Source organism: Scheffersomyces spartinae (genome assembly GCF_019049425.1).
Source record: "Scheffersomyces spartinae strain ARV_011 chromosome Unknown scaffold_16, whole genome shotgun sequence".
NCBI classification, from domain to species: Eukaryota; Fungi; Ascomycota; class Pichiomycetes; order Serinales; family Debaryomycetaceae; genus Lizanozyma; species Lizanozyma spartinae.
In genome coordinates this window covers 123,416-149,791 of record NW_025065063.1, presented here as the reverse complement: position 1 = coordinate 149,791, position 26,376 = coordinate 123,416, and the positions used below count along the sequence as shown (strand labels likewise).

The window sequence follows — 26,376 nt, the reverse complement described above, 5'->3', positions numbered from 1 at the left end:
TTAAACGAATAACCGTCTCGAAAATTCGCTTAGGACGTTCTTAATCAATGGAAAGCCATTGTCTGATCTGACAGCATCACCATTTTCCTCCAATCTTCTTAATAAATATTGTTTGGTTTCCAATGGAGGACCCCAAGGAACATATTTAATGACATTGCCAATTCCATATTCCTTGATCAAGTTATAAGTGATATTGTCGGCCATTCCCATCAATTGACCCAACACCACGTTGTTCTTATTCTTATTGGAGACCGCTGAATCATTGTACACCAATTGTGTAGCTGTTTCCAATGAGTGAGCATTATGGGATGCCACAACCAAATGACCTAAAATGTTTTCGTTACTTTTGTTGCTCAAGACTGAATTAATGCAATAAGAAATCCCTTGGTTATAATTACTATCGGTTTCTTCCTTTGTCTTGTGGATTATGGATGATCTTTTTCTTTCGGAATGGATGTAAGCACCTCTAACCAACTTCAAGCCCAATCTATAGTTGCCTTCTTTGGCCAACTTCTCCTCCAAGGTTAAAAGAGAAGCTGATTCACTCAAATACATTTGAAGGGTACCCACAACAGACACTGGCATGTTAGGCTTGTTATATTTGGCGTACAATCTTCTTTGCAACTCATAGACTCCTTCTTGCAAGTCGTGCTTCTCGGCATCAATGACAGCCACTACGAAGGGGGCAGCTCTATCGGGGAATTTGGTGGCCAATTCCACGTTAGAGTTGTAAATGGACTCAACTATACTGGAAGCCTTGGTCACCAATTCATCAAACTCAGCAGCATGGTCTGGGGAAGAGTAGTTCTCCAATACAGCAGCAGCATTCTTAGCAAACCCTGTGGGTTTCAATGCCACGTAACAAGGAGGAATCTCGTTGATATTTTTGCCTGATGTCTTAATCATGTTCATGGTGTGAGGCACGGCCAAATCGGTCACTGACTTGATAGTCTCATCCACAATGAACTGGGGGTCAACATTATCGTTACCATCACAGGCTTCTATGGTCAATGAAATCATCATGTTGTTGATGCCTCTGGTGGCCAACCTCTTACCGGTTTCGATCACTTGAGGCACAGTGTCACCACCGCAGTAGATGTTGTAGATCAACTTCTTGATGAGAAACGTGGGGACATAGGGGAACACCTTAATGCACAAGTCTAATATGGGTTTGTTTAAGGTGCAACAGCCAATGAGAAACAACAGGAACAACTCAGTGGTGTTGAAGGCCTTCAAGTATTCGGTCGAGGTTGCAGAGCGATCTCCGAGTCTAAAGGTGTTGGTGTTGGTATTGAGGGGTGAAGTAGCCTGCTGGTTCGCAGCCAATGGCAGAGCAGCAGGAGCAGTGGTCTTGACTTTGGCGCTGCTAGTGAATGCATTGGTCTTGTAGAGTCCGAGACCGAGTGCACGGTACAACGAACGGTTGGTTGCGACTCTATTTCTAAGAAGAACTGATGACATTAACAATAACGAATGATTTGTATATTGCGGGTATATTTGAGTACGATGCGACGTAAATTTGAGTATGACTTAATATGAGTATACTTGAGGATGAGTGAGTATTATTGATGAAGATTACTACTCTTCAGCTGTTTGGGTATTATGGAATTTATCACCTTTATATATATTTATAACTAGAAACCCTAACGGCATTTGAGACCGTGATATGTCATCTGTTTATCGACGCCAGCCTTAATAGCAAAATATTCTGTAGCTCATTACGGGAACAGTCACCGATGAAGGTATTCCCTATGGCTAAATATGGTTATCTCTAACGAGCGGAACCGAATCCAGAAACGGTGGGTGTAACCGAGATATACAGGATTGCGGAGGCTATCAATTTGTGGGGTGTTATCGGATAAGTCAGTCTTAAAGAAGTAAGTGACGGCGAGCATAAGATAAGCAAATTTTCTGTACATGCTTACCGCTAACAATCACGTGACATACAACACGTGATAAATTATTTATTCACGTGTTGTAGCACGTGAATAAAGATTAAAATTTTGATACCTTATACCTACTTTGCGATGATACTAATGGTACAAGTGCTGATCATTACCACCATAGTTTGGCTTTACGCACTACCTCTTTGAGCATAATATGAGGAGATCGAGCGTGCGTGCGGTGTGGGGGTCTCTACATCAGTGTACGTGTATCCGTTCACTTTCAAGTACACTGGGAGTTTACGGTCATCAGCTGTTCCGGATACCCTCGTTGGTATTGGAAGAATTGAAGAAAACTACTCCTATAGCCGATATGGACGCCAGTAAGCGATATGTGGTGTTACTGCCCAATCAAACAGGGAGAAAGAGCAGCAAAAAGAGCATTAAGACAAATAAACGAGGTGGAGTAGCGACTAGAAGTTCCAAAAACGATGGCAACGTACGAGATTCAACTCGTTCAAGGACAAAGCAGGGGATATTGAGAGCTTCTATTGCAGATATGTATCAAAGCAAGATGGAGGACCTCAATGAAGGCGAGAATCTTAACATAGACTCACTCAGACCTTCTAAAGATGAATCTTCAAAGGTAACTATTCAGAGATTTGAGCTATTGAGACAACTGTTGACTCGTGGGTTCACACGGGCTCAATTGGTGGATTTTATTCAGACTAAGTACAATGATTCAGACTATAAGGGACTCAAAAAGGGTTTGGCCAGTAGAACAAAAAATGCTTTGGCTGAAATAGTTTTGGAGGATATTTGGGGGATCCAAAAGACTGATGAACTTACATCATGGGATGAGTTGGCACTGTTCAAGTCTGTAGAAATGACAGATGAAACCATGTTTCTTTTGTTACAAGAGAATGGAAGAATAATACGATATTTATCTAGAAGTGGAGCTAAGATTCTGTTTGATCCAGACACCATGAAGTTAACGTTTGCTGGAACTGAATTGCAAGTTGCCAAAGCAGACGAAGTATGGAATGTTTTGCAGGATAATATCACCAGAGAAGTTGTTAATTTGGAGAACATTAAACAACTATTTATGGAGAAATATCAAGAGTTCCCCTTGCTGAAGTTTCAGAAACAAACTGATGTTTATTTTAAGCCTTTAAAATCTGCTAATAATGATGAATATGAATTGGTTACCTTAGAGAAATCCCAATTGAAGCGAGCCAAAAGACTTTTATTGTGGTTATTAAATTACAATGGTCATTTGAAAGAAAATATATTCTTGCCTGATTTAACAGAGCCAAAAACCCTTCAATTCTTACCATTCAAGAATGATAAGGCAATCCCATGGACTCTGAGACAAGATCAATTATTTGAATTAAGAAGCACCGAAAACGAAAAGACTAGTCTGATGAGTAAATTAATTCAGAAACAACTTGAAACATTCTCAGATGAAAATATGAGTAACCCTCGGGTATCATATGAAACAGAAATTGAATTTGCAAAGACTCTACCTTCCGATCGCCTTCCTACGTCGACCGAGATGGCGGAAATGGAGAGAACAAGTCTTGAATTATTGGCTGAATTAGGATTTGGATCTAATGAGATACTGGAATCGGGCGATCTCAATCACGAGATTGAAGACGACAGTAAAGCATCGGAACAAATTGAAGGACCATCACAATTATTATCGGCTCAACGTGAAAATTTGTACAACGAATTAACTGATTTTTCACACGCAGATAAATTAAATGGATTAAGGCATAATAATAAGGTCATGACAGTAACCTTAGGAAATATTTTATTCAAAAACAATGTGGAAAACGTTTCTATTGGAGATGAGATAATTCCTCCAAATCCAAAATTAGACACCTTAAAGTCGCTTCCATATGTTTTCAGTTCTGATATTCCTTTTGCAACCGATAAAGTGTTATCATTGAAACCATATGGCACATCCTCCTTGAGTACTCAGGAAATCAATAGATTACTTTCGGAAGATCCTAGTCATTATTCCCTTCAATTGAAATATGCACCAACCCCATTTGTGAAGGATTCTGAACAATTGAGAGAACAAGTTAAATATCCACAAATTGAGATTTGGTTTGATTTGGATGAACTGAAATGTGTTGATATTGATTCTATGGCTGTAGTGACTGTCGAGGGGCTTAACAATTGCTATGTGTCTTTACCTAAGAACAAAGCTGATTTAAAGATCACATGTCAATCAACATCGTCATTATTAGAGGACAATGAAATCAAAGAAGAAAATGGCTCAAAGAAAGATGATGATGAGCTTGAGATTCAAGCCATGTTGGATCTGGTCACAGATAGATACTCTCGGTTCAATAATCAGCCTGGACTCCGGAAATTCTTGGAGAAATCAAAATTGGGTTTCAATGGAAGATCTAAAGTACAAATTGAAAGTCATATTGACTTCATTATTGATGGAAAATCGGTTCGGTATCAGTACTTGAGCGTAGCTCATGTTAGAAAGCTTGATTTCAAATATAAGGAACGATTTGTTCAATTAAGTTTAATTGAGGGAGGTCAATTGGGAGGTCGTCAAGTTGAGGTTAATTTAGTTGGAGAACTTGAGGATGGGATTAACCAGGAATCATTCAATCTGTTATTAGATGATTCATTGGACTTTGTCAAGGAGATATAACTTGTAAATATAGAAAGCATATATGAACAAGCTTACATATATGCGTATATACGAATATACATACATACATACATACATACATACATACATACATACATACATACATACATACATACATACATACATACATACATACATACATACATAAATATATACATACATACATACATACATACATTCTACACTTCTGATATCAGTTCTTCATCAATTGATGTCATGTATTTCACTATTTAACAATACACACTATGATACACGCATGATTCACTTCTTTTCCTCCAATGACTTGACATGCTTCTCCAAAGCTGCAATGGAATTCTGTAATGCTACCACATCAGTAACAATAACACTATTGGCATTCTTATATTCATCAAATAAATAATAGTAAGATGCACCTCCAGTGACAGTAACACCGGTTAAGAAGCCAATGAAAATACCTCTGAAAGCACCTACCTTTTTAGGACTAGCGGTGGTGACAGTTGTTGCATATGAACGAATACTTGGTCTGGTCTTGAGTACCTGTTTTGTTATGGAGATCATGTTTGGCCAATGAATGTTTGTTAATGGTCAAACTTTAATAGACAATCTGACTGGTAACAAACTTTTCCTTAAAAGTAATTCGTTGGTCCGGGATAATCCCGGAAATGCTCTTCCGGAAACAAACGATGAGGGGTGTGCGCTACCATTCAATTAAGATAATAGACATTAAACCATTATGTTACTTACTAACAATATACTTGTATATGTATAAAAGATATGCAATAGTGTGTGATGAGAGTTGGTACATTGACGTTACTCAAAGCTGCTCGTCCTCTTGGACGAATGGCAAAGCCCAGATCAAAGCCTGGTTCTGGAGCCAATACCAACAGTGCTAGGCCGCCTTCCACTAGTTCTAGATCCAACACTGATAGGAGGTCTGGACCATGGAGAAAGTTAACTACTGTAAGTATAATAGGGATTATTGGAGGTACCACTGTGTATTATACTGACGAGTCATTGTTCCTGTCGGTCTTTGGTAGAACCATTCGAGCCACCTATGTTTTATCGTGGGTGGCGTACCAATACTCCAAACAGCTCCCTCCAGGGTCTAAAGAACTTGCTGATTTACATGAAGAAGCAGCAGAGAAGTTGTATCAGATGCTCATGACCAATAAAGGACTTTATATCAAGATTGGACAAGCCATTGCCAATCAAGGAAGCGTGTTCCCCATTGCGTACCAGAAACGGTTTGTTAAGCTCTACGATAATGCACCTAATGATAGTTGGAGATCAATTGATAAGGTGCTCAAGGCTAATTTGGGGAATGGTTATCAAGATAAGTACTTTGAATCAATAGACACGGTCCCTGTGGCCAGTGCGTCTGTTGCTCAGGTTCACAGAGGATATTTGAAAGATGTGTGGGGAGGTCAACCAGTGGCCATTAAAGTACAACACCCTTACATTCCTAAGCAAACCAAGATTGATTTATTGGTGTACCGGGTCTTCTCCGTAGTGTTTGAACGGGTATTTGATATCCCCATGTCGTTTTATACGTCGTACATCTCAGACGAACTACAATGCGAATTGAACTTTATCAATGAGATGGTCAATGCTGAAAGGTTACAAGCTGCCATTGCTAACGACCCAGGGATGAAGAATGAGCACATTGTTATCCCTAAAGTTTATCATGAGTTTACAACGCTGCAAACGTTAATAACAGAATGGATGGACGGTGTACCGTTACTGGATAAGGCAAAGATATTGGAAAAGAAATTTGATGTTGGTCGAATGGTGTCTCAGTATATCCAAGTATTTGCTCGTCAAATCTTCAAGTATGGGTTTGTTCATCTGGATCCTCATCCTGGGAATATCATGGTACGGTTCAATGAACAACTGGGGGATCAAGAATTAATTATTCTTGATCATGGACTTTATACTACTTTACCACCTAGATTTCAAGATGAGTACCGTGAACTCTGGAGACATTTATATCTGTTTAACAAGAAGGGAGTGGTGAGTATTAGTCGGAATTGGGGTATAAATGAAGCTGAACTATTTGCAACTATAATGTTACTTCGACCAGCTAACTTCATGTCAAAATCGGAAAAAGATGCCTTGGATACTCAATTACGTGAGACCAGTGTCCAAGATTTACTTCGAGGCTTCATTAGTGATAAGGGCAAGTTTCCTCTTGAACTTTTGTTTGTTGTTCGAGCTATGCGTATGATACAGAATTTAAATCAACATTTTGGTTCTCCTGTTAATCGAATCAATGTGTTTTCAAGAGAAGCCATAGGGACCTCTACACCAAATGGCATTAGTGATTGGATGAAGTTATTATTTCAAAAGTTGACTCTTTTTTCAGCTGATTTGGTTTTCGGCTTGATCCGGTTTAGGCAATGGGTTTGGGGCGACAAATATGGAAGCAAAGCCATGGGATTAGAAGATTACTTTGAAGAATTCATTAAGGATTCGGCTTCTAAATTAGGATTAGAATGGTTCGACCTTAATAGTCCGGAGATAATTTAACTTGTATGGCATTTACGAGGGAAAGTCGGTACATTTCCGGGGGTTTGTCGACCCGCTATTGCAAGCCACTTTTGTGTCTTAAAAATTGAACTTTCAACTGCGATGAGCACCAAAAAGAACTGTACCACCAACTTAGCTGCACTGAGTCTGCATCGAACTGCAAGGCATAATGAATACTCTAAGAACTACATATGGGCATGAAGACATTGAGCCATTCTATGTTGGTGGAACTTCAGCCACCATCTCCCGAAGTGGTAACTTTATGGCAACAGCTGTGGAAGAAGATGTTACCATCACCAACTTGAATAGTGATGAGATTATAGACAAGATAGAAGGAGATGGGGAAGTGATTACTAGTTTGGTGATGACCCCAGATGGTACCAAATTGGCCATTTTATCACAATCTCAACAGTTACGAATCTACGATACCTTGAGCAAGCAAATCATAAAGAGCTTCAAGATGAGCTCGCCCGTTTACATATCAACTGCTGATTCGACTTCATCACTTTTTGCATTTGGAGGATCGGATGGTGTTGTTACCGTGTGGGATATTGATGGAGGATATGTTAGTCATTCGTTAAAGGGACATGGAACCACCATTTGTGCATTGGCATTTCATGGTGAATTAAACTCAACTGAATGGAAATTGGCAAGTGGTGATACCATGGGAAGTGTGCGGATTTGGGATTTAGGTAAAAGAAAATGCATCAAAGCTATCAATGAGCATTCAGCTGCTGTCAGAGGATTAGCATTTAGCAGTTCTGGTGAACAGTTTGCAACTGGTGGGAGAGACCAAGTCGTACTTACATTCAGTACCAAGACATGGAAGCATCAAAGTACACATCCTGTGAAAGAGCAAATTGAGAATATCGGTTATTTATCAATTCATGGAAAGGACTATTTGTATACTGCTGGTTCAACCAACACCTTGCGTATTTGGAGCCCTAAGCAGAATGGAGAAATGATCTTAATAGCTGAAACAGAAAAACCATTGGAAACAAATGAAGAATTGCTTATTATAGATGTTCTTAAGTTGGATCAATATTCTCCTAAATACCTTTTGGTAATTAGTGATCAAACTTTGGCTGAGGTTGATTTGGAATGTTTATTTGATGGCGATGTTGATCTTGAACAACAAGAGTCTACAACTACTTTACCAATAGGTAGAAGGTTTGCTGGTAATCATGGTACTATTGCTGATATGGTTTATACTGGACCTGAACTTCTGTTAGTTGCTCTTGCTACCAATTCACCATCTCTTAGAATAGTGGATCCTATCAATCCTTTACAATTTATACTTTGTGAAGGTCATCGTGATTTATTAAATGTTGTTGATTCAACTGAGGACGGACAATGGTTAGCTACCGGTTCCAAAGACAATGATATAATATTATGGCATTGGAATGGACAAGAAGAAACATTCACCATATATTGTACATTTACAGGACATGCTGGAGCCGTAACAGCATTAGGATTAAGCAAAGTGAATAATGGAAGACCGGACTTTATTATTAGTGGATCAAGTGATTTAACTGTTAAGAAATGGAAGATCCCCAAGACTGAGACTGAAATTATAAAGGTCTCTGAATATACCAGAAGAGCTCATGAAAAGGATATTAATGCCATTGATATTTCACCCAATGATGAATATTTTGCTACTGCTTCATATGATAAAACAGGAAAGATTTGGGACGTTGATACTGGAGAAACCATTGGTATATTAAAGGGACACAAGAGAGGTTTATGGGATATTAATTTTTGTCAATATGACAAACTTGTGGTTACAGCTAGTGGAGATAAATCTGCCAAGTTATGGTCATTAACCGATTTCAGTTGTAAAAAGACATTTGAAGGACATACAAATGCCGTACAAAGATCTAAATTTATTAATGGTAATCAACAATTATTAACCACTGGAGCCGATGGGTTGATTAAACTTTGGGATTTGAAAGTTGATGATGATGCATTAAAGACTTTTGATAACCATCAGAATCGGATTTGGTCGCTTGATGTAAAGAAAGACGGTGAAACATTTGTTACTGGAGATGCAGATGGTCAAATAACGTTTTGGGAAGATAATTCTGAAGAAGAAAGAGCCAGATTGGAGCAAGAAAGCAAATTGAAAATTGAAAAAGAGCAAACATTGAATAATTACGTCAACAACAAAGATTGGTCCAATGCGTTTTTATTGGCATTAACATTAAATCAATCTATGAAGTTGTATAATGTCATTAAGGCATCTATTGGATTAAATCAAGATTCTAATTCAATTCTAGGATCAATTGAATTGGAAAATACCATTGGCAAATTATCACAAGATCAATTGTTACTTTTACTAAAGAAATTAAGAGATTGGAATGTCAATTTCAAATTATTTGAAATCAGTCAAAAAGTTTTAATGGTTATACTTTTTAAATTTGAAGTTGAAAAACTTATTAGTATACCCAAATTTGGTACATTAATTGAAGCCATTATCCCATATAACGAACGTCATTTGAATCGGATTGATGATTTGATTCAGCAAAGTTATACACTTGATTATGTTTTGGAAGAAATGAATAAACTTGTGGTTTGATTTTAAAGTTAAGAATATCGAATGATTTTATTTTTTGCAATCCTTTTCTTTATTATATTTTATATATGGTTATAGTATTACGTCACGTCAATTATTCCTTTGTTTAATGCAATTGTGCATGATGCTGGGAATTTATTTTTTAAAGTCGAATCATGTAAACTTTTTCTATTTTTACGCATTATTTATTTTTTAGTTGTAGGTACGGTTCTCTGAATCTGTTTTTAAGGTTCTTTAGCTTTCCAGGCTCCCAGTGTTCCCACACGAAATTATCCGTTCGGTCCAGACACTGTGTGCGATAGTGTCGTATCCACTTTTTAAGATTCCGTACCACAATTTACTGAGTGCAGGGAATTGCGAGTACGTGAAGGTACTTGTAGTTCCACCATATCAAACCTTAAGCAAAAGCAGCCTTGGCGACGTCATCAAGACAAAAACAAATTATAATCCTTCTTAATCTTATTTTTATTATACCCGACATTTTCTATTGTGTTTGTTGTTAGGGTCCAGTAATTTCGGAAAACATACAAAAATGGATTTGTGTACTGTTTATGCGTTTGTTTTTCCTGTTTCCTATTATGTTTTCCAGGATGCATTATATTTCCTATGGATACATAATTCATTTTCACATACTTATAGGTGCATAGGCGAGGGCTTAAGCCTTTAGTGCCCGACAATACCGATACGACTTTAAGCCACCAAGAATTTAACTGTGTCCTATCGAAAATAATAAAACAATTTCTGTATGCAACAAAATACTCACAGGAATCAAGTATATTTGTTGTTGATTAAGTATAGTGATTCATTTTCCTGTCTTTAGTGAGGTGTCCTACATTGCTATCTGGTGCAGGTGGGACCTTCTAGGGTGGAGATGAGAATAAAAGTTATTCATCCAAATACGGATAATTCGTACCTGATAGGCTGCAAGGTAGTCGAACCCAACAAACAATAGTTAGCAAGTATGGGGGGATAGAATACAAAAGCAACAAAGCGAAAACCCTCATGTAAATTGATGCTTGTGTCAAGCTGTGTATAAGTGAGCCATTCAAAAAGTCTGATGGTGGCATTTTGAGGTTGGAAGTAGAGATTTAAAATGAGATGCTGCTAATATAGACTCTCTAAAGCAGAGAAAAGTGCAGGATGTTTTTACTTTTAGGCGCTCTACGTTTAGTCGTATATGTACTAAGGTGCAGTGGTATTTTTCAAGATGTACAATCTAGCAGCTTTCAAAAGTTAATCCAAACAAAGAAAGTTGGAATCTATCCGACAGGAGAAAGGTACAAAATGTATATCCCAAAACAGCCGTGCGAGTTTACTAATCAAATTCAACGCATACTTATGCCTGTCGATTCATTCGGACTTGTGCCACGTCTAAGCACTATTATTTACGGAATATTTTTTGTCATGATCTGCTAGATCTTATAACTGAATTAATGGGGTGGGATTTTTTTTGTTTGTTTTGCAGTGCGTTAGGTTCGCATTTATTATTGTTTGTTATTCGAAATTTCATAGTACTTTGCCCTTCCTTTATTCTTTATATCACTATTTTGAAATGAAATCATTCACTAATAATAGTAACGTATGTACTTCGGACTTGCTCCCGCATCGTGGTACCTAGTTACGGTAGATATGCAGTGATTTAGAAATTAATTAACCGTAGGGTGTTTGGGCTGGGGCTAGGGCTTTACATCACTGGCGGTTAGACCTTGTTTAGTACCAGAATTTTAAAAAACTAATACACGATCAATACTAACAATGTCTTCATTAAAGATGTCTGCTTATAAGTTAAGAAAGCAGAGAGAGAATAGAAGAGGTGAACGCCTTAACGTTTTACTTGTTGGAGAAAACGGCATTGGATTGAAGTCGTTTATAAATACCATCTCTTTAACACAAATCAATGCACCACCGCCTGATTACACAATCAACACTCCACATGCCAACGATCATCAATTCAAGTTAGTAACCAATTTTACTGGTATGTTACAAGAAATCCACCATACTACCAAAATAATGGCCAATATTATTAACTGACTATTGAATTTCTAGATATTGTAGATTCAGATACCGTTCCATTGAAGCTTCGTATAACGTCAACGGTCAATTATGGACATGAGTTGCAAACAACTCATATTCCTGATAAGATCGCCAACTACATTGAACAGCAATTGAAACGAGTTCTTGATGAGGAATTAAAGATCCACCGTAACCCAAGGTTTGAAGATACAAGAATACATGTGGCTCTTATGTTTATTAGAGCCACGGGTAGAGGGTATGTTACTGTAGTCAAAAAATTTATTTATTACTGTCGAATACTAACCAACTCGTACAGATTAAGTCAATTGGATTTAGCCACTATGAAACGAATTGGAAGTTTGGTTAACATCATTCCTATTCTTTCCAAAGCTGATACCCTAACCATTGAGGAAATCAACTTAAATAAGCGTTTGATTCAAAACGATATAAAGCAACATAATATTCTGCTATACCAGTTTTCCCCTACCAGTATCAAAGAAAAGGTTCAAGATGATGAATCTGAACTGATTCCCGATCGTGACGAATTGGATTATGTGGTTACTTTACAGCGATCTGTTCCCTTTACCGTTATTAACCGCTGTGAGTCATCTAAATCCACAGATTTGCTGGAAGCTACTCGCAACACAAGATGGGGACTGATTCCTATTGGCGATCCCAACTTGTGTGATCTCAGTATGTTGCGAAATTGTCTTTTAACATCGCATTTGCGAGAACTCAAGGACATCACAGTTCAAGAGCTTTACGAATCATATCGAGAACTCCAGTTAACCGAACATCTTCCTGAAAATACAGCCATAGGTTCGGAAATTGGTGATTGTAGGCCATCAAGCGTATTCGGAAACAATACCCTCAACTCCTTGGCAGAGTAGTTAGTAGATGGCTAAATAGGTTCTCTATTGCACCTAAAAGTGCCGTAGAGATAAATCAATAATGCAGTTGACAACAAGACAATAAATTCATTGTATTGTTAAAATTTGGAGTGATTATGTTTATAATATTCTATGTTGTGTGACTAAAGAGGTCAAGGCATTTGAGACACCGAACCTTATGGATTGAGCCTCATAACGGCTTTACAAGAAAATAGTTTGGTTTTACTAGCATGGGTGTAGAAGTCTCGCTTATACAGTACTCACTGACATAGTTCTTATCAGTTTTGGGTTAATTATATCGCCAAATGCGGTACCTGCCTTTTGTAGTATCCATTATTAGTGAAGACAGGAAAGGTTGTGCATCACCATAGATGATTGCCTGCCACTGGAAATTTTCCTAATTTGCAACTGTCCATACGAATCCATGGTATTATTATTGTACCTTTATAAGTCGAAGTCAAATGGTGAATGGTTCGGCAATCAGAGTCACTAAATTCTTTGGGCATTTTGGCACAAGCACATGTGCTCTCATGTTACTTCCTCAGACTGTGGCTCCCATTGTGTATAGCATCATGTTAACGTATTTTGGTTACCGAAGTCCGGCGTTCGCTTATATTGTGAAGTATACCAAGCCGTGTATTTAATGTCGTACGGTGAAGAGTGGTGATTCTAGTAGTAATTTCTTTTTAGATTGTGTTCTCTACGGTTCTCAATGTTTCTTGTTGGCTTGTCTTGCCTCGGTTCCTGAGATAGAGGACTGATAATGGTGTTTGCTGTTGGTTTGTCTTGCACAAAGAGGCGACTATATTTGATAGGCAATAGTGACAGTTTTTTAATAGCACAAACCCAATTCAGGATCCTGAAGTATTAAATTCATTTTACCTTAAACAGTCCATGGCCGACTCTCAATCCCATATCCCCCTGAAATTCTGGTTAGCAGGATACGCTGTTTGTCATATTAAGAGATCAAGTTCGTAAATGGTACCTAAAGCCAATCGAGCAATGAAAAAGTGGTTTTAAGGCAAAGTGGGATATGTTACCAATGCCATCTTGGTGCCGAGCTGCCAATAAGGTCACATTCCCCATGAACAATAACTGACAATCACGATGGTTTGTGTCGCATCTATTTGTGCAGCAAGTGTTAAATACGAACAATGTAAAATGTTTGAGTCCAGAGCAGCATCACAGTCAGGTAGGTTTTGTTACGGCGCTACCTACTGCTATTGAAACGGCTACTAGTACAAGAAACTTTTTTTAGTATGATAACTGGGGTTTAAGCACTGCATTATTTGACTGACACATCAATTTTGTTGTAAACAACTGACCTGGTCTAGAGATGCTTGTACATAGGCCGGAATAGCTTACGAAGTTAAAGGTGGTGTAAGGCGTTTGGCAATTTATTATCAACACATGTATATAGATGAGTTGCGCCTAAGGAAACTTTTTTTTGGTGGTACATGGGAAGCTCGTAATTACTTGCAATTTTTAATGATCTAAGAAGGTTTCAGCTGCTGCTTGCTAAATCAAGATAACCACATACATAAGCGTACACATACAGGTATTGTGAAAGACATACATTTACATACAAATGTACGCAATCATGCATGCATTTGCTTACACTTTTAAGGTTAGGTAACATATTACGGGGTGTCTGAACCCGTGTACAACTCCCCCTTGTGAAGTACCTTCATCGCCAATGAACTATTTTGAACGGGACCTCATTGACTTCGCCTGATAAAGTCATTTAGATACGTTCCACGAGTTTCTAGAATGAGTGACTACGGTCCTTCTATTGTTAATGGAAAACCCAGGGCCAAAGAAAATAAACAATGGGTATCAAGTTAGGTGAATTCCATCTCGAAGATTTAACATACAGAAGAGAAGAACCCATTCTAAATTTCACCCCCTTGTATTAAGCCACTATGGAAAAATTATTTCTGATTCAGTCGCGATAATAAACCACCCGCAATCGAATCACACTGACAACACATACCATTTCAATCAGACAGCTGAGATTTGAACAATTTTTGAGCATAAAGGATCGTATTGTTGTATTAATGGGAACGTGATACGATAAGGGAGTACGTATTTTATAGAAAGAATAAAACCAAGTAGATGACTAATTTCTGTGGCCCAACTGCAGATGTATTATTCTGCGACACCTTGGAGTACTTTCAACAATGCTCATCATAGCAACAATAGCAATGTTATTCTTTAATTGGTAAATAAGTTGCAATTGGGGGACGGAGGCCAGTTTCTTCAATGGTCAACTTCAGTCGATATATTTGTAACACGTATGGCTATAATGTCTAACTAACATTTACTTTGCGCTTTAATTCATACATAATTCATATAAGTGATACATATACATAACATATAAGTTTAATATATCCTAACTGCGTGTGTCTACTATTAAAGTTAATCCATCCTTTTAGACGAATCTGTTTGCCTCTTCTTCTTTGTTTGCAAGAAGCCAAAGCAAAGGTCTATCTCTTTTAGCTGTTTAGTGTGTAAGAATGTATAAAAAGAGTGACCTTGTAAAAGTTCATTGACTTAATAAATTTGAAACAGAAAGTAACTTGGCATTATTTCTGTCTTTTATTGTTGTTTCTTGCAGGTCATGGTCCTGGTCATGTTGGTGATCTTTTTCAAGCACCAGCTTTTTAGGGGATCCTGGTTGTGATTTTTCTTCATTCTTTATTCTCGACTCTTCATTCTCGGATGCATTTGAGGGCAAACTGCCATTGGCAACAGTATTCCTTCTGCGCATGTTTAAAGGATCAACAATCTCGTATCCCAAACATACTTTCCCACTTCGTTCACAATTATAACATTCAGGCTTTCTTTCATCGCACTTGATTCTTCTTCGGCGGCATGTAAGGCAGCCCGTTCTAGTTCTCCTTTTGATTATGCGTCTTTTATTCATCAACGCATTGTTCTGATCAAACCCATAAGTCCCAACACTATTGGGGTCATACATTCCCATGTAATGGAAGCCATAATGAAACATAGGATATCCATTGGGATGTGTACCTGGTGGTGGCCCGAGATAAGCTGCAGAGCCTGGTGTAGAGCCCACCTGCTGTGAATAGCCATGGCCAAGCTGTGGAGGAGGTGGTGGTAGTGGATTTTGTGCTTGTACTTGAGGCTGAGGTTGCATTGGAGCAACACCAGATGGTACTCCTCCTGGATAAGATTGAATCATTCCCGTCGTAGGGCCCATGGGAATAGCAGTAACTCCAATAGGTTCTCCTGTTATTGGATTAAGCGAGTAGTAATATTTGGAATAATGTTGAGATTGTGAAGCGTTGGAGGGGTTGGATGCATAGTAGAATTCTGCCTGTTGTGGAGGAGGTGGTGGTGGAGGAGGAGGATTACCAGCTAATGCGACTTGTTGAGAGATTGGTTGTGAGCCATAAGGTACAGTTGGGCCTGAGACTAACATAGGAGCTTCAACTGGTTTGGTCGAAGAAGTGACGGGAGGTGGGCCTAATGAAGGACCTTGTTGCTGAGGATATACAATAACCTGTGCGGGAGGTGGACCTGGATTAGAAAGCAGAGGTGAGGCATGTGCTGGCTGTGGAGGTTGCATGTATGTAACTAGTTTGGGCAGAGGTAACGAATCGATAGACCCCCTTGGTTTTGCTTCCAACGAGTTACTTCTTTGTTGCAATGCTTCTTGAACGGGGTGTGACGTGCGACCTGACAGAAATGGTGTTTGGCCAGGCTGTGAAAAGAGGGACATAGACGGTATAGTAGGTTCTGTGAGTCTCCTTTCAGGTAAAGGATCATTATGGAATACGGGAACCTTAGGGGTTGTACCAGCTGAAGTAGAAGTTGGCAAGGGGTTGGCGGAATTGACCGGGATTTTGCCAGGGACTGATCTTGGAATATACTGGTTCCCCATTGAGTGCCCTATTACAGGACCTAGCAGTGGCTGTATTGGAGTTTGTACAATCGAGGGTAGTAGGGAAGTTGTAGATGAGGAAACCGTTGACGATATTGGTATAAGGTTTTGTTGAGGTTGGTTTGCAGGTGTCGGTATTCCAATGACTGACTCTGTCATTTTTTGGACAGGCAAACTTAGCTTTGTTGATGGAGGATCATTCAAAATATCTCTAGGAGGCTCTGGAGCTGATGTAGATGTTGCTTTAAAGATGTCCCGGACAGAGGGTAGTTGTTGAGGGGACATCATAAGTCTTGACATCAAGGAAATCTTATTGGAATTTTCAGCAAATGATAACGACGACTTTACAGTTGTCGATTTGGAATCAGTTATATCCAAAGTTTGTAGTACTCTTCGTTTTTCTTATCGGAGTAAAGAAGTTAAAGTATTCAAAGTTAACAGTTGCAACCCAATATCATGGAAACTTTATAGGTACACAAAATAGATATTGCAGCAGTATCAATAACAATCTTTAGACTCTGTAGTAGTCGTGTTGTGATAGTGTTAGTCCAGTGGTGATCCTTTGGTCAGATAATAATAGTAATAGTAATAATAATCTATGGAACCTGATTATAAATAATAATATAGCAATTTGCAAAGTCCTCAAAAGTTCAAGCCCTTTCTGGTTTGGAGGGAATGATGCAAGATATATAGCTATATTCCAACACACACTCCGCCAAATTGAATGCTGCAATGACGGGTTTGGTGGTAAAATAAGCCTTAAGCCTCGAGCTGGCGAATGAAAGAAAGAACGAAAGAGAAACCGCGAAAAGGTAAATCTACAAGCTAAGACACGACAGTGACAAATTCCCACTGCACCACACACAACACCTTGTGAGCTAACAATGAAATTGGTGACAAGGTGATGCAAGACAAACGATCCTTTTAATGCTGTATCTTACAATTTCTTAAGTGGATACAAAAGAGTTAAACGTTAGGCTCGGTGAAAGTGGCACAAACGCCAGACGCATGGCCGAAATCTGGGGGTTCTGGTGGGGGATGTCAGAATGAAGGATGCAGCAATTAGCTTTGCGGGCCGGTTCCCGATGCCATTTGTGCGGACGTGGGGCGCCAATTTTTTAAGAGTTATATCGGACAATAGCTCATACGAGGTATGCGTTTTGCCATCAACTGTCTTCTCTTAAATGGTGTTACAAGATATAGCTTAAGGGAATTTTAAAGCATGAGTATAAACTACCTTTGCTGTTTACGGCTTCACCTCTTAACTATAATTGTCAGGGCTACCACACCTCGATTGTTTGTTTTTTTTTAAGTGTGTTGAAGGTATGTGCAAATGTACGAGCCCATACTGTATGCAGACATGTCCAGACAAAATTCTAAACAATGCACACAGTAATACAAGATACATGCATATATGCAGACATACATGCAGACGTACACACATATTCATCAACCTAGTGAACTCTAACATACGTAATACAATATGAACCCTGGGTATGTTGGCATAGCTGGGATTGACTCGGACTTGTAATACCCTTTCATCAATAGATCTTTGTATCCGAATGCTACGATGCATCACGCCTGTATTTTTATTGTAGCACAGGTAAGACTGCTTTATTAACCCCTATTACACATTGGTTCTGCTAAGTACATTGAGTAATATTTAATAATAGAGCAGCAACATAGAACACTATATGTGTAGTATGAACCGATGCATGAGCTTATTCTAGCATAGAAAATATCGCAAGTGTGAACTTGGTACTTGAATAAAAAAATACTTGAGGCTTCTCAATAGTTTTCTACTCCCCTTGCAACTCTTAGTAACACCCAAAGTGAATGATCGTAAGTTTAGTGTATTACAAAGCCTGGAGCTCTTGTTCACCTACATGATTCTTTTAATAATGTCAGATTCCTAACAACAAATTCACTCATAAGATGGAAAAAAATATTCCCTTATTCTGTACACAGTGTGGGTCCATAATAGAAAACTTACGGAGTCACGTGGACAGATTCAATCTCTTACATGAATGGTTACGCATTTTCACCCAATTGTTAGGTGTCGCTTGGGTATAGTAGCTTCGTTGCAAACCCTTCGGCAATACCACAGCCCGCCAGCAAGCCTATAATTGTACATCCTGAAATAAATCATCTCATGCACATTACCTGCACAGCCATGCACACTTTCTAGTTGTAAGGAGCTTACTTTGTGCTGAACTCCTGAGTGGATAATGGGAGTTGAGGAGAAAACTTGGTCGATAAAAAATACCTTACGAGTATCTCAACTGATTCAGTGTATTATTACGCAACTGTGATATTCATCGGGCTATTTTGATTCCAACCTTTGGAGACTAACTTTTTGTTGGTCGCATACTGTCTAAAACCAGATTAAACAAGCGGAATCATTATTGGACATTACTTCACCTACAAGTTTTGAAATTGGGAAAAGCTTTGATATATACTTTTATGATAGTAGCACCAACTCTGGTGCATTGGAACGGAGTCTAGTTTTTCCATGCGGCTTAGCTTTTACTCAAGCCAGTATTTTAGAGGAAGTGCTTAAAAATTATAAAGCCACAAATGGGAATTGATGGGCTAGTTCTGTTGGTAAAATAGAGGTTATAATTAATCTTGTGCATGCAGTTCTATGTTTATTGGTGATCGCTTTTTGAAAGCCTGAAAGCCAGCGTGTAGATTCAAGAGCTGGATGACCTATAACCAAAGCAAACATAACAATAAAAATCATGAACCAAAATATCTGCAGAAGCTCTTTAAGTGCATATAGCAAATCAGAAAATGAATTGTTGCACACTTTTTTTGCATCTTGTCGCTGATCACGATTTCAGTTCATAATGCTACATTAAAAAATACTAAGATTTCAATTCTGGTATAGTATGTACACTATCTCATTACGTTAGGATTTTATTTCTTGGATGCTTTATCAAATCTCAAATCCCTTAAACTTTACGCCGTTCACACTTACGCAATGATACGTGCGCCGGTTCGTAACAGTGGAACCATTGGAGATTAGTCTATTTCATCCGGACGTTATATACTGTTTGATTGTGTATTTTGGATCCTACTAAATTCGTATATTCGATGCATTATGTTTCAGACTTCATGCCCTTCTTTTAATAGAACACGTTTTAACTTTCAACTTGAAACCTTGTGCACCTCTTTCTCTTTTGTTGCAGGTTTACGATGGACTTCAGACCAAACTTTGCCGTCTGGTTAGCGGTTTCCTTATTGGTGGCACATAAGCCCCGCCAACAGATAATCAAAAATTTAACGCCTGCTCTGTCCAAATAATCCGGGAAAGGAAACAAAGAGAAAATAAATCAATCTAATGTATTGGGCCACATTAGCTGCTTCTGATTGTCACACTCGAAGTTTTAATTTAATTATATTTTACGCGTATTGCGCTGGCAATCGACTACGCGTCTTCCCCAAGATGGCTTTCAAACCAGTGAGGTATTGTAAAAGCAACGTAGGAGCTTCAAATACATGTATTTGAACCTTTAACATTTTGTGATTCTCGTTAAGGTTTAGTATAGCCTATCACATTATCGAAAATAGGCTACGAATTTTGGGATTGGTTAGTGCACCCATAAAGGCTCCTATAAACAAAAGTGGTGGGCAAGCATCTCATATTCTTAACTTAATTTTAAGAAATCCAACTTCAAAGTCCATATTTTTGCTACATTCCCCTTGCCTAGCGTCATCCTAACAATAGGGTACTTATCTGTGAAATAGCACAATAAAAGGTGCGTGTGTATTTCTGTTTGTGTTAGTACGGCACATTTTGATGTATGTGTTGGTATCAAACAATAGAAACTGACAAGCACATATTTTAGTTAGGCCTTGTTCAGAAATTAAACTTACTGATACGAAAAAATAATGGCTTAATTGAGGTTTTATATTCAGTTTAGGAATATGTCATTCCTGGTTAGAATAACCCAACAAGGAAATTGGAAGTTTTACAACGTAATTCGTTATGATATTTAATCACAATTAAACAGTTTTTTTCATAATTTTTATTCTGGAAAGTTGTAGTATGCTTTATTCAAGTTTTTGAACATATATAAGATAAACCCTAAGTTATGCTTCGGATTGCCGTTATTATTATCGCTAAGGGTTTCAATTGTCAAGGCTGATTTTATCTTAATTTAGTTTACTTTGTTTGAGGTGCCAGCTCTTTTGAATAAAATGCGCTTCTCTTTATCAACCCACTATTGTTCTCAAACTATCAATAACAACGTTTAGTAAAGAAAAATGTCTGATATCTGTAATGGACTCCAGTCCAAGAATTAATGATTACGAAAAGGGCTTTCAAACTAAGTCATACAATTTCTATACAAGATGAAGCATGAGTAAACCGCTGAAAACTTCCGAATACAGCAACTGCTTTGTTTCTCATCATAATTTGTTGGCTTTTGATGCATGATAGTACGAAATGGTATAATTGATGGCCAAATTTGAACTAATTAAAGCCACCACTACAATCGCGTAAGTATGTTTTATCTGATGTCACTTTCGGATGAAACCTTTCTCGGGCAAAAACCGCTATATTTAGAAGTTTCAATACGATAGTTAGATTGTTTTTATCGTATTCTCTTCAACAACAATAAAATTAATGAAGCTGTGGGTGGATACTGTCAACTAATATAGTTGCGAAAGCGCAACTAAGCTACAAGAATTCCGATAGATCAGGTTAGAGTTGAACAAATTTGGTTTTGTCACAGGATGTCAAAAGCACTTTATAAATGATTTAGTAGGCTGAGAATGCGTTGCATGTTTGCGAACTCTAATTGCTATAATAGAACCTCGTACACTTCATATAGCATTGATTTCTTTTAAAGAACTTGTAGCAATAACTAACGAATGAGTACGGAGAATATTAATTGCTTCGTTTCGTAACTTAGGAAATCTACTGACTTCTGACATTCAATCGTAGTTATGAGAAAGCTGGGAATACAATGATCATGGCTGGGTTTAAAGCCCTTTAGAATTCCTTTTCCTGCGTTCATCTATCACAGTGGCAGCCTTTTCAAAGTCCGTGCCTGCCTTTTTCACGTAGGACTCAAGTTTTCCTTTTTTTTCTTGAACTGATATTAGCGTTAAGCTTGTAGCTTAACAATCTTCACAGACCTCAAAAGGGGTAACAAATTGCAATTATTTTGTCTGCTCATAATAATTAGAGCTTTTAAAAACACAAATGTAACTAGTTGAGTTTAAGTACTAAGCCTTCCTAATAATTAGACCAGAGAGTATTTTCTGTATCTAAGTTTCAAATACGCGAAGTGTCGGATTCTTGATAATACATTCCGATTGAATGGAAACACTACATAGTGACATCATTTTTGTAACCTTTTGGTTAATTAGGCTTAAGAATCGGCGACACCAAAAGTATCGAATGTTTTATAAGACTCTTCACTTACATACCTGGGAGGGGAACTTAAATTTTACTGTAAGTCCACAGTGGACTTACAGTCTGCTTTAGAATGTGGTTAAGCAAAGAAAATTTTGTTGCGATGCATGCCTTCTAATTCTGCACCTCCTTTGTATTAATTTCTTCAAAGCTCCAAAGCTTAACTATAGATGGTTTCTTCAAGTCATCAAGATAGCAAAACATAACTTTGGCTGTCAACCTTCCACACCACTTATTGTGTAAATCACAAAGCAGGTGATCATGTTAATCACTCTCAAGATAATTCTATTCTTCAACATAATATAGTGATGGCTTTTAGTGCTCCTCAATTGTTTTTGGGCTCAATTTCGACTACTCTGTACCCTTTTGAGGTGCTATTGCAAGTGGGTTGATATACCTTACCTCTGGAGGTTGTGGTGATTCGATTATTTTAGAGAAGTAACAAACTATTTGGGACTTGGCTCTGCTAGGGAACAACTCTCAGCACAGATAATATGCACCACCATATATGCAGATCAGATTGTAAACACAAATTTGCGTTGTGTGATTGTTAGGTACCTTTACTGGAGGAAAAGTGGAGTGTTGAACGACGAATGCTGCATGTATCCTTCTAAGAATGCATGCAAGTATCTTTATATGCGCGTATTCTTAGCTCTATTGTAAGATACTTATTACGTAACTTTGGAAACTCACTCTTATTTACCGATATAAGAGCTCATACTTAGATTCAAAAGCGAGGTTAACAAGCATGGCTTCCTACTGGGCCTCTATTGACTTGAATATCGTAGATTGAATAGGTCACATTTTCCCTATCTTCTGCACAAGGAAATTCTCCACGTCTTTGTGTCAATTTATAAGAGACAATTAATTCTAAGCCCAAGTACGTTAATCGCTGTGCGTAATGCAGATTAAATTATCTTATTATTCACGCTAAAAGTCTCATCCGATGCATGGCGGTACAAACGAATTTTTACCGAGATAATCATTACAGCAATTTACCAAGAACTTGAGAATAGTTACCAGCAACCAATATTGTGAATATTGGTGCCATTCGAGAGGAAAGTTGGTATTCTAGATGTTTAGACAAAATTGAAACAGAATGCCAGTGAGCCCAGTAAGCGGTATGGATTTCGCCCGCCTAGTATTTTTTCATTTACGCGATCGTATGTACGGCAAAACAACACTGTAAGCTTCTAATTTTGGAAATTCCCCGAATGCAAGTGCTATGCAATCCACTAGAGATTTTCATATCATATAAATTCTTTAGGGTATTCCGCTCGGCCCCTTTACTCAAATTACTGCGATCACTCCTAGTGCTTTTTCATTTGCATTTCTATGCAAAGTAAGTGAAAGTGCATAGCGCAACGGAATTGATCAAGCATAAGATATCACAGAGCAAATACGAAAATTTCCTTGTTTCTTCTTCAAACAATGTTCAAAAACACATCCTCGTAAACTGTATTTATTAACAAGGAGATTTGATTCTGAATCTGAATCTACTCAGCTGATTCCATCTATGTGAATCAATCAACCAAAACACTGATACAAAGTGTTAACAAACGGAAACCCGAAATTAAACTTTAACGTTATTTGGTAGTGCAACAACCGGGTCTACACTCTTCACAGCAAAACAAAAACACGGCAGAAAAAAAATCACATACGGACATGGACTATGGGGTAACAACAGTGGCAAGCACACTACGTCTTCCGATTCAAGTGCCCGTCTGACAACCAATCACAATCATTGACAGCAACAGACGGGATGGATGGAAAGAATATGCTTGACGAAGGTACGTTATAAAGTTTCGGTGCATGTCAGCGCACAATGCACGTTATACTGCTGGAGCATCATTACTAATATTACATTAATTTAGGGTTTGATCCAAGCTCATTGAAGGTAGCAGAATTGCGAAAGATCCTTAATGAAAATGGGGTTTCCGTTTCATCTGGTTCTAAGAAAGCGGATTTAATTGAGTTATTCCAGACCAACATTGGCTCTGGTAAGGGCTTGTCTTCGAGTGGCGGAAAGGAAAAGTCTGAGAAGATTAAGGTGAAAAAGACCAAATCTGAATCTGTAGATGGTTCACGTGATGGTACCTCTGAAGCTGAAGAATTGAAGAAGAAGAAGAAGAAGAAGAAAACGAAGAAGTCAGAAGACTCCGATAGAACAACTTCTTCAAAAATTACTAAGAAGTCAAAAGATGGGGCAAAGGATAAAAAGGTGACTAAAGTGAAGGATACAAGTGTTCTTGAGACGTTGGCTGTTCCTAAGATTTCTCCAAAGCCCAAGAAGAGTCATGATTCGGATAACGAAAGCTCTGCTGAAAATAGCGTTGTTCGATCTACATCTAAGAGTCCAAAGTCAGCTGATAAACCATTCCGTAAAAGACCATTGTCAGATTCTGAGAGTCCAAGTGTTAAGAAGGCAAAGAAACAAACAAAATCCATATTCGATGATTCGGATGATAGTTTAGAGGATCTGGAAGTGTTAACTCCAGCAAAAAGAGATCATAAAGTCAAGGAATCTCCCAAGGTGGAAACACCACCAAATGCAAAGTCTCCCAAATCTTTGAGGTCTCCCAAGTCTTCTAAGCCCGTGCCAGAGGTGATCAGCCCTCCGATTAAATCTGAAGAATTGGATAAGCAAAGTACTCCTAAACCAGTAAAGACACCAGTCTTGCCATCTTCAAACAAGGACTCCAGCTTTATAGATAATTTATTGAAAGATGAATCGGAAGAACTTGAGGAGTTTGATAATATGGAAGATGAAGTGAATGATTTTGATGCCAATTTGAGACGTATCAAAGGAGAGCCTGAAGTTATGCAACCACAACTGGAGTCTGAACCTGAACCAGCTCCTTCTCTTATAAGATCACCACTCAGGAAGTTAGATACTGTCCAATTGGGTTCGCAATTGGGAGTAACAATGATGACATCCTTCGGTACCACACAAATGGCACCTCCAGTTGGATTTGAGGAACCAGAACCAGAACCAGAAGAACTTGAAGTTGAAGAAGAGCATACTTTTGTTTCCTCTGAATTCAATTCAGCTGGCGTGGAAAGTTTGATTCCTAAGGTCGCGATAATTAAGCGTGAGACCCAAGTGCCTGAAATTGAAAAGAGTGAAAGCCCTGAACCTTCACGATTTGAAAATGCCGAGAAGGAGGAAGATAAAGACGATAAACTAGATAGTGAGAAAGAAAATGAGAAACAGGAGGAAGAAGATATTACTGAAGAGGCCAACAAATCTATTGATGTATTTGATAAAGTTGAGGCTGAAATGATTGAGGAAATTCACCACATTATGCCCACAAACTTAAAATCAGTCCGATCTTTTTCGGTTTTACAGACTTTATTCTATCTTGGGTTATGGGTTATAATGATGTCATCTGCTTTATTTGGGTATTGGTATAGAGAGCAAATGTTTTTGGTTGGCTATTGTGGTTATGAAATTGATCAACGAACAGTATCAGACGATACATATCCTTGGTTACAAGCAGTTGGAGATTATTTTGACGCTCATTATAAGCCTGAATGTGTTTCATGTCCTGCTCACGCCAGATGTTTCAATCTTTTGGAGTTAGGCTGTTATGAAGATTTTATTCAACATTCACCTTGGTATGACTTTTTGATTCCTACTGAGAGAAAATGTATTCCTGATACAAAGAAGGCTGAGAAGTTGGAGCTCATGATTGACATGGCATTAGATTTGTTGAGAAGCAAGAATGCCGATAATAATTGTGGAAAGACTTCTGCTGATGAATTTGAAGCGGGAATATCTGTTAAGGAGTTACATGATATTTTATTATCGATCAAAGCACCCTATATTACTATTGAGGAATTTGATGATTTATGGAATCGGTCTCTAATTGAATTAGAGAAAGAACCAGAAATAATTGTAAGGCAAGTTACCGATTTTTGATATTATAATATCTTTTCAATGACAAAATTTACTAACAAAATTTAATTTTTTAGTCTGGATACTCGTTTGGTGAAGTACCAACCTCCGAAAAAGCTCAATCTTTCGACCAAGGACAAGAGAACCACCACCAAAAGGTTCTTCGATCAACGTCCTTACAAAACATCAGTCTCGCATGCCAACTACAGAACACTTTAGTAATGGCTATTTTAGAAAACAAACACATTATATTTCTTGTGATGTTTTTCATTCTTCTGTATAAGATTACCGAATGGCAATATTACAAGAACAAGAGACACCAATTACAGTTGGAAATTATTTATAAAGAAGTGATGAATAAATTACAACGACAAAAGAAAATTAGTGAGCTTAACCACTCGATTCCTGGTTACATTGGGTCAATTCAATTAAGAGATTTGATATTATCGGAGGAAAGCAATTTATCCCGGAAGCTTAAATTGTGGAAGAAAGTATCCAAAAAGGTGGAGATGAATACCAATGTCAAATCAACATTATTGGAAAGTCACGGCGAGATTATGTTGGTTTGGGAGTGGATCACTAATTTGTAGATAGAGTAAGTAGACT

The 26,376-nt window shown here is 38.1% G+C and overlaps 9 protein-coding genes across 9 annotated transcripts; 6 read left to right on the top strand and 3 right to left on the bottom strand.

The window, feature by feature from the left end:
- Positions 1-1,945, bottom strand: PUT1 (proline dehydrogenase; the record flags this gene model as incomplete). Its single annotated transcript, XM_043192271.1, has 2 exons — positions 1-1,451; positions 1,939-1,945. The coding sequence occupies 2 exons, from the start codon at positions 1,943-1,945 to the stop codon at positions 1-3; spliced, it is 1,458 nt and encodes a 485-aa protein (XP_043048243.1).
- Positions 1,946-2,256: 311 nt separating this feature from the next.
- KQ657_001473 (uncharacterized protein) lies at positions 2,257-4,560 on the top strand (the record flags this gene model as incomplete). The annotated part of the gene is made up of 1 exon (XM_043192270.1): positions 2,257-4,560. The coding sequence occupies one exon, from the start codon at positions 2,257-2,259 to the stop codon at positions 4,558-4,560; it is 2,304 nt and encodes a 767-aa protein (XP_043048242.1).
- Positions 4,561-4,821: 261 nt separating this feature from the next.
- Positions 4,822-5,097, bottom strand: KQ657_001472 (uncharacterized protein; the record flags this gene model as incomplete). The annotated part of the gene is made up of 1 exon (XM_043192269.1): positions 4,822-5,097. One exon carries the CDS (start codon positions 5,095-5,097, stop codon positions 4,822-4,824), a length of 276 nt encoding a protein of 91 aa, XP_043048241.1.
- A 231-nt stretch (positions 5,098-5,328) lies between these two features.
- Positions 5,329-7,065, top strand: KQ657_001471 (uncharacterized protein; the record flags this gene model as incomplete). Its single annotated transcript, XM_043192268.1, has 1 exon — positions 5,329-7,065. One exon carries the CDS (start codon positions 5,329-5,331, stop codon positions 7,063-7,065), a length of 1,737 nt encoding a protein of 578 aa, XP_043048240.1.
- A 169-nt stretch (positions 7,066-7,234) lies between these two features.
- UTP13 (Utp13p) lies at positions 7,235-9,640 on the top strand (the record flags this gene model as incomplete). The annotated part of the gene is made up of 1 exon (XM_043192267.1): positions 7,235-9,640. One exon carries the CDS (start codon positions 7,235-7,237, stop codon positions 9,638-9,640), a length of 2,406 nt encoding a protein of 801 aa, XP_043048239.1.
- A 1,752-nt stretch (positions 9,641-11,392) lies between these two features.
- SPR28 (Spr28p) lies at positions 11,393-12,540 on the top strand (the record flags this gene model as incomplete). Its single annotated transcript, XM_043192266.1, has 3 exons — positions 11,393-11,612; positions 11,684-11,906; positions 11,967-12,540. The coding sequence occupies 3 exons, from the start codon at positions 11,393-11,395 to the stop codon at positions 12,538-12,540; spliced, it is 1,017 nt and encodes a 338-aa protein (XP_043048238.1).
- Positions 12,541-15,085: 2,545 nt separating this feature from the next.
- KQ657_001468 (Zn(II)2Cys6 transcription factor domain-containing protein) lies at positions 15,086-18,622 on the bottom strand (the record flags this gene model as incomplete). The annotated part of the gene is made up of 4 exons (XM_043192265.1): positions 15,086-16,455; positions 16,624-16,848; positions 17,685-17,712; positions 18,611-18,622. 4 exons carry the CDS (start codon positions 18,620-18,622, stop codon positions 15,086-15,088), a joined length of 1,635 nt encoding a protein of 544 aa, XP_043048237.1.
- A 5,012-nt stretch (positions 18,623-23,634) lies between these two features.
- Positions 23,635-25,794, top strand: SRC1_2 (inner nuclear membrane protein enriched at telomere/subtelomere region; the record flags this gene model as incomplete). The annotated part of the gene is made up of 2 exons (XM_043192264.1): positions 23,635-23,662; positions 23,747-25,794. 2 exons carry the CDS (start codon positions 23,635-23,637, stop codon positions 25,792-25,794), a joined length of 2,076 nt encoding a protein of 691 aa, XP_043048236.1.
- A 197-nt stretch (positions 25,795-25,991) lies between these two features.
- On the top strand, positions 25,992-26,360 carry SRC1_1 (inner nuclear membrane protein enriched at telomere/subtelomere region; the record flags this gene model as incomplete). Its single annotated transcript, XM_043192263.1, has 1 exon — positions 25,992-26,360. One exon carries the CDS (start codon positions 25,992-25,994, stop codon positions 26,358-26,360), a length of 369 nt encoding a protein of 122 aa, XP_043048235.1.
- Positions 26,361-26,376: the final 16 nt, after the last annotated feature.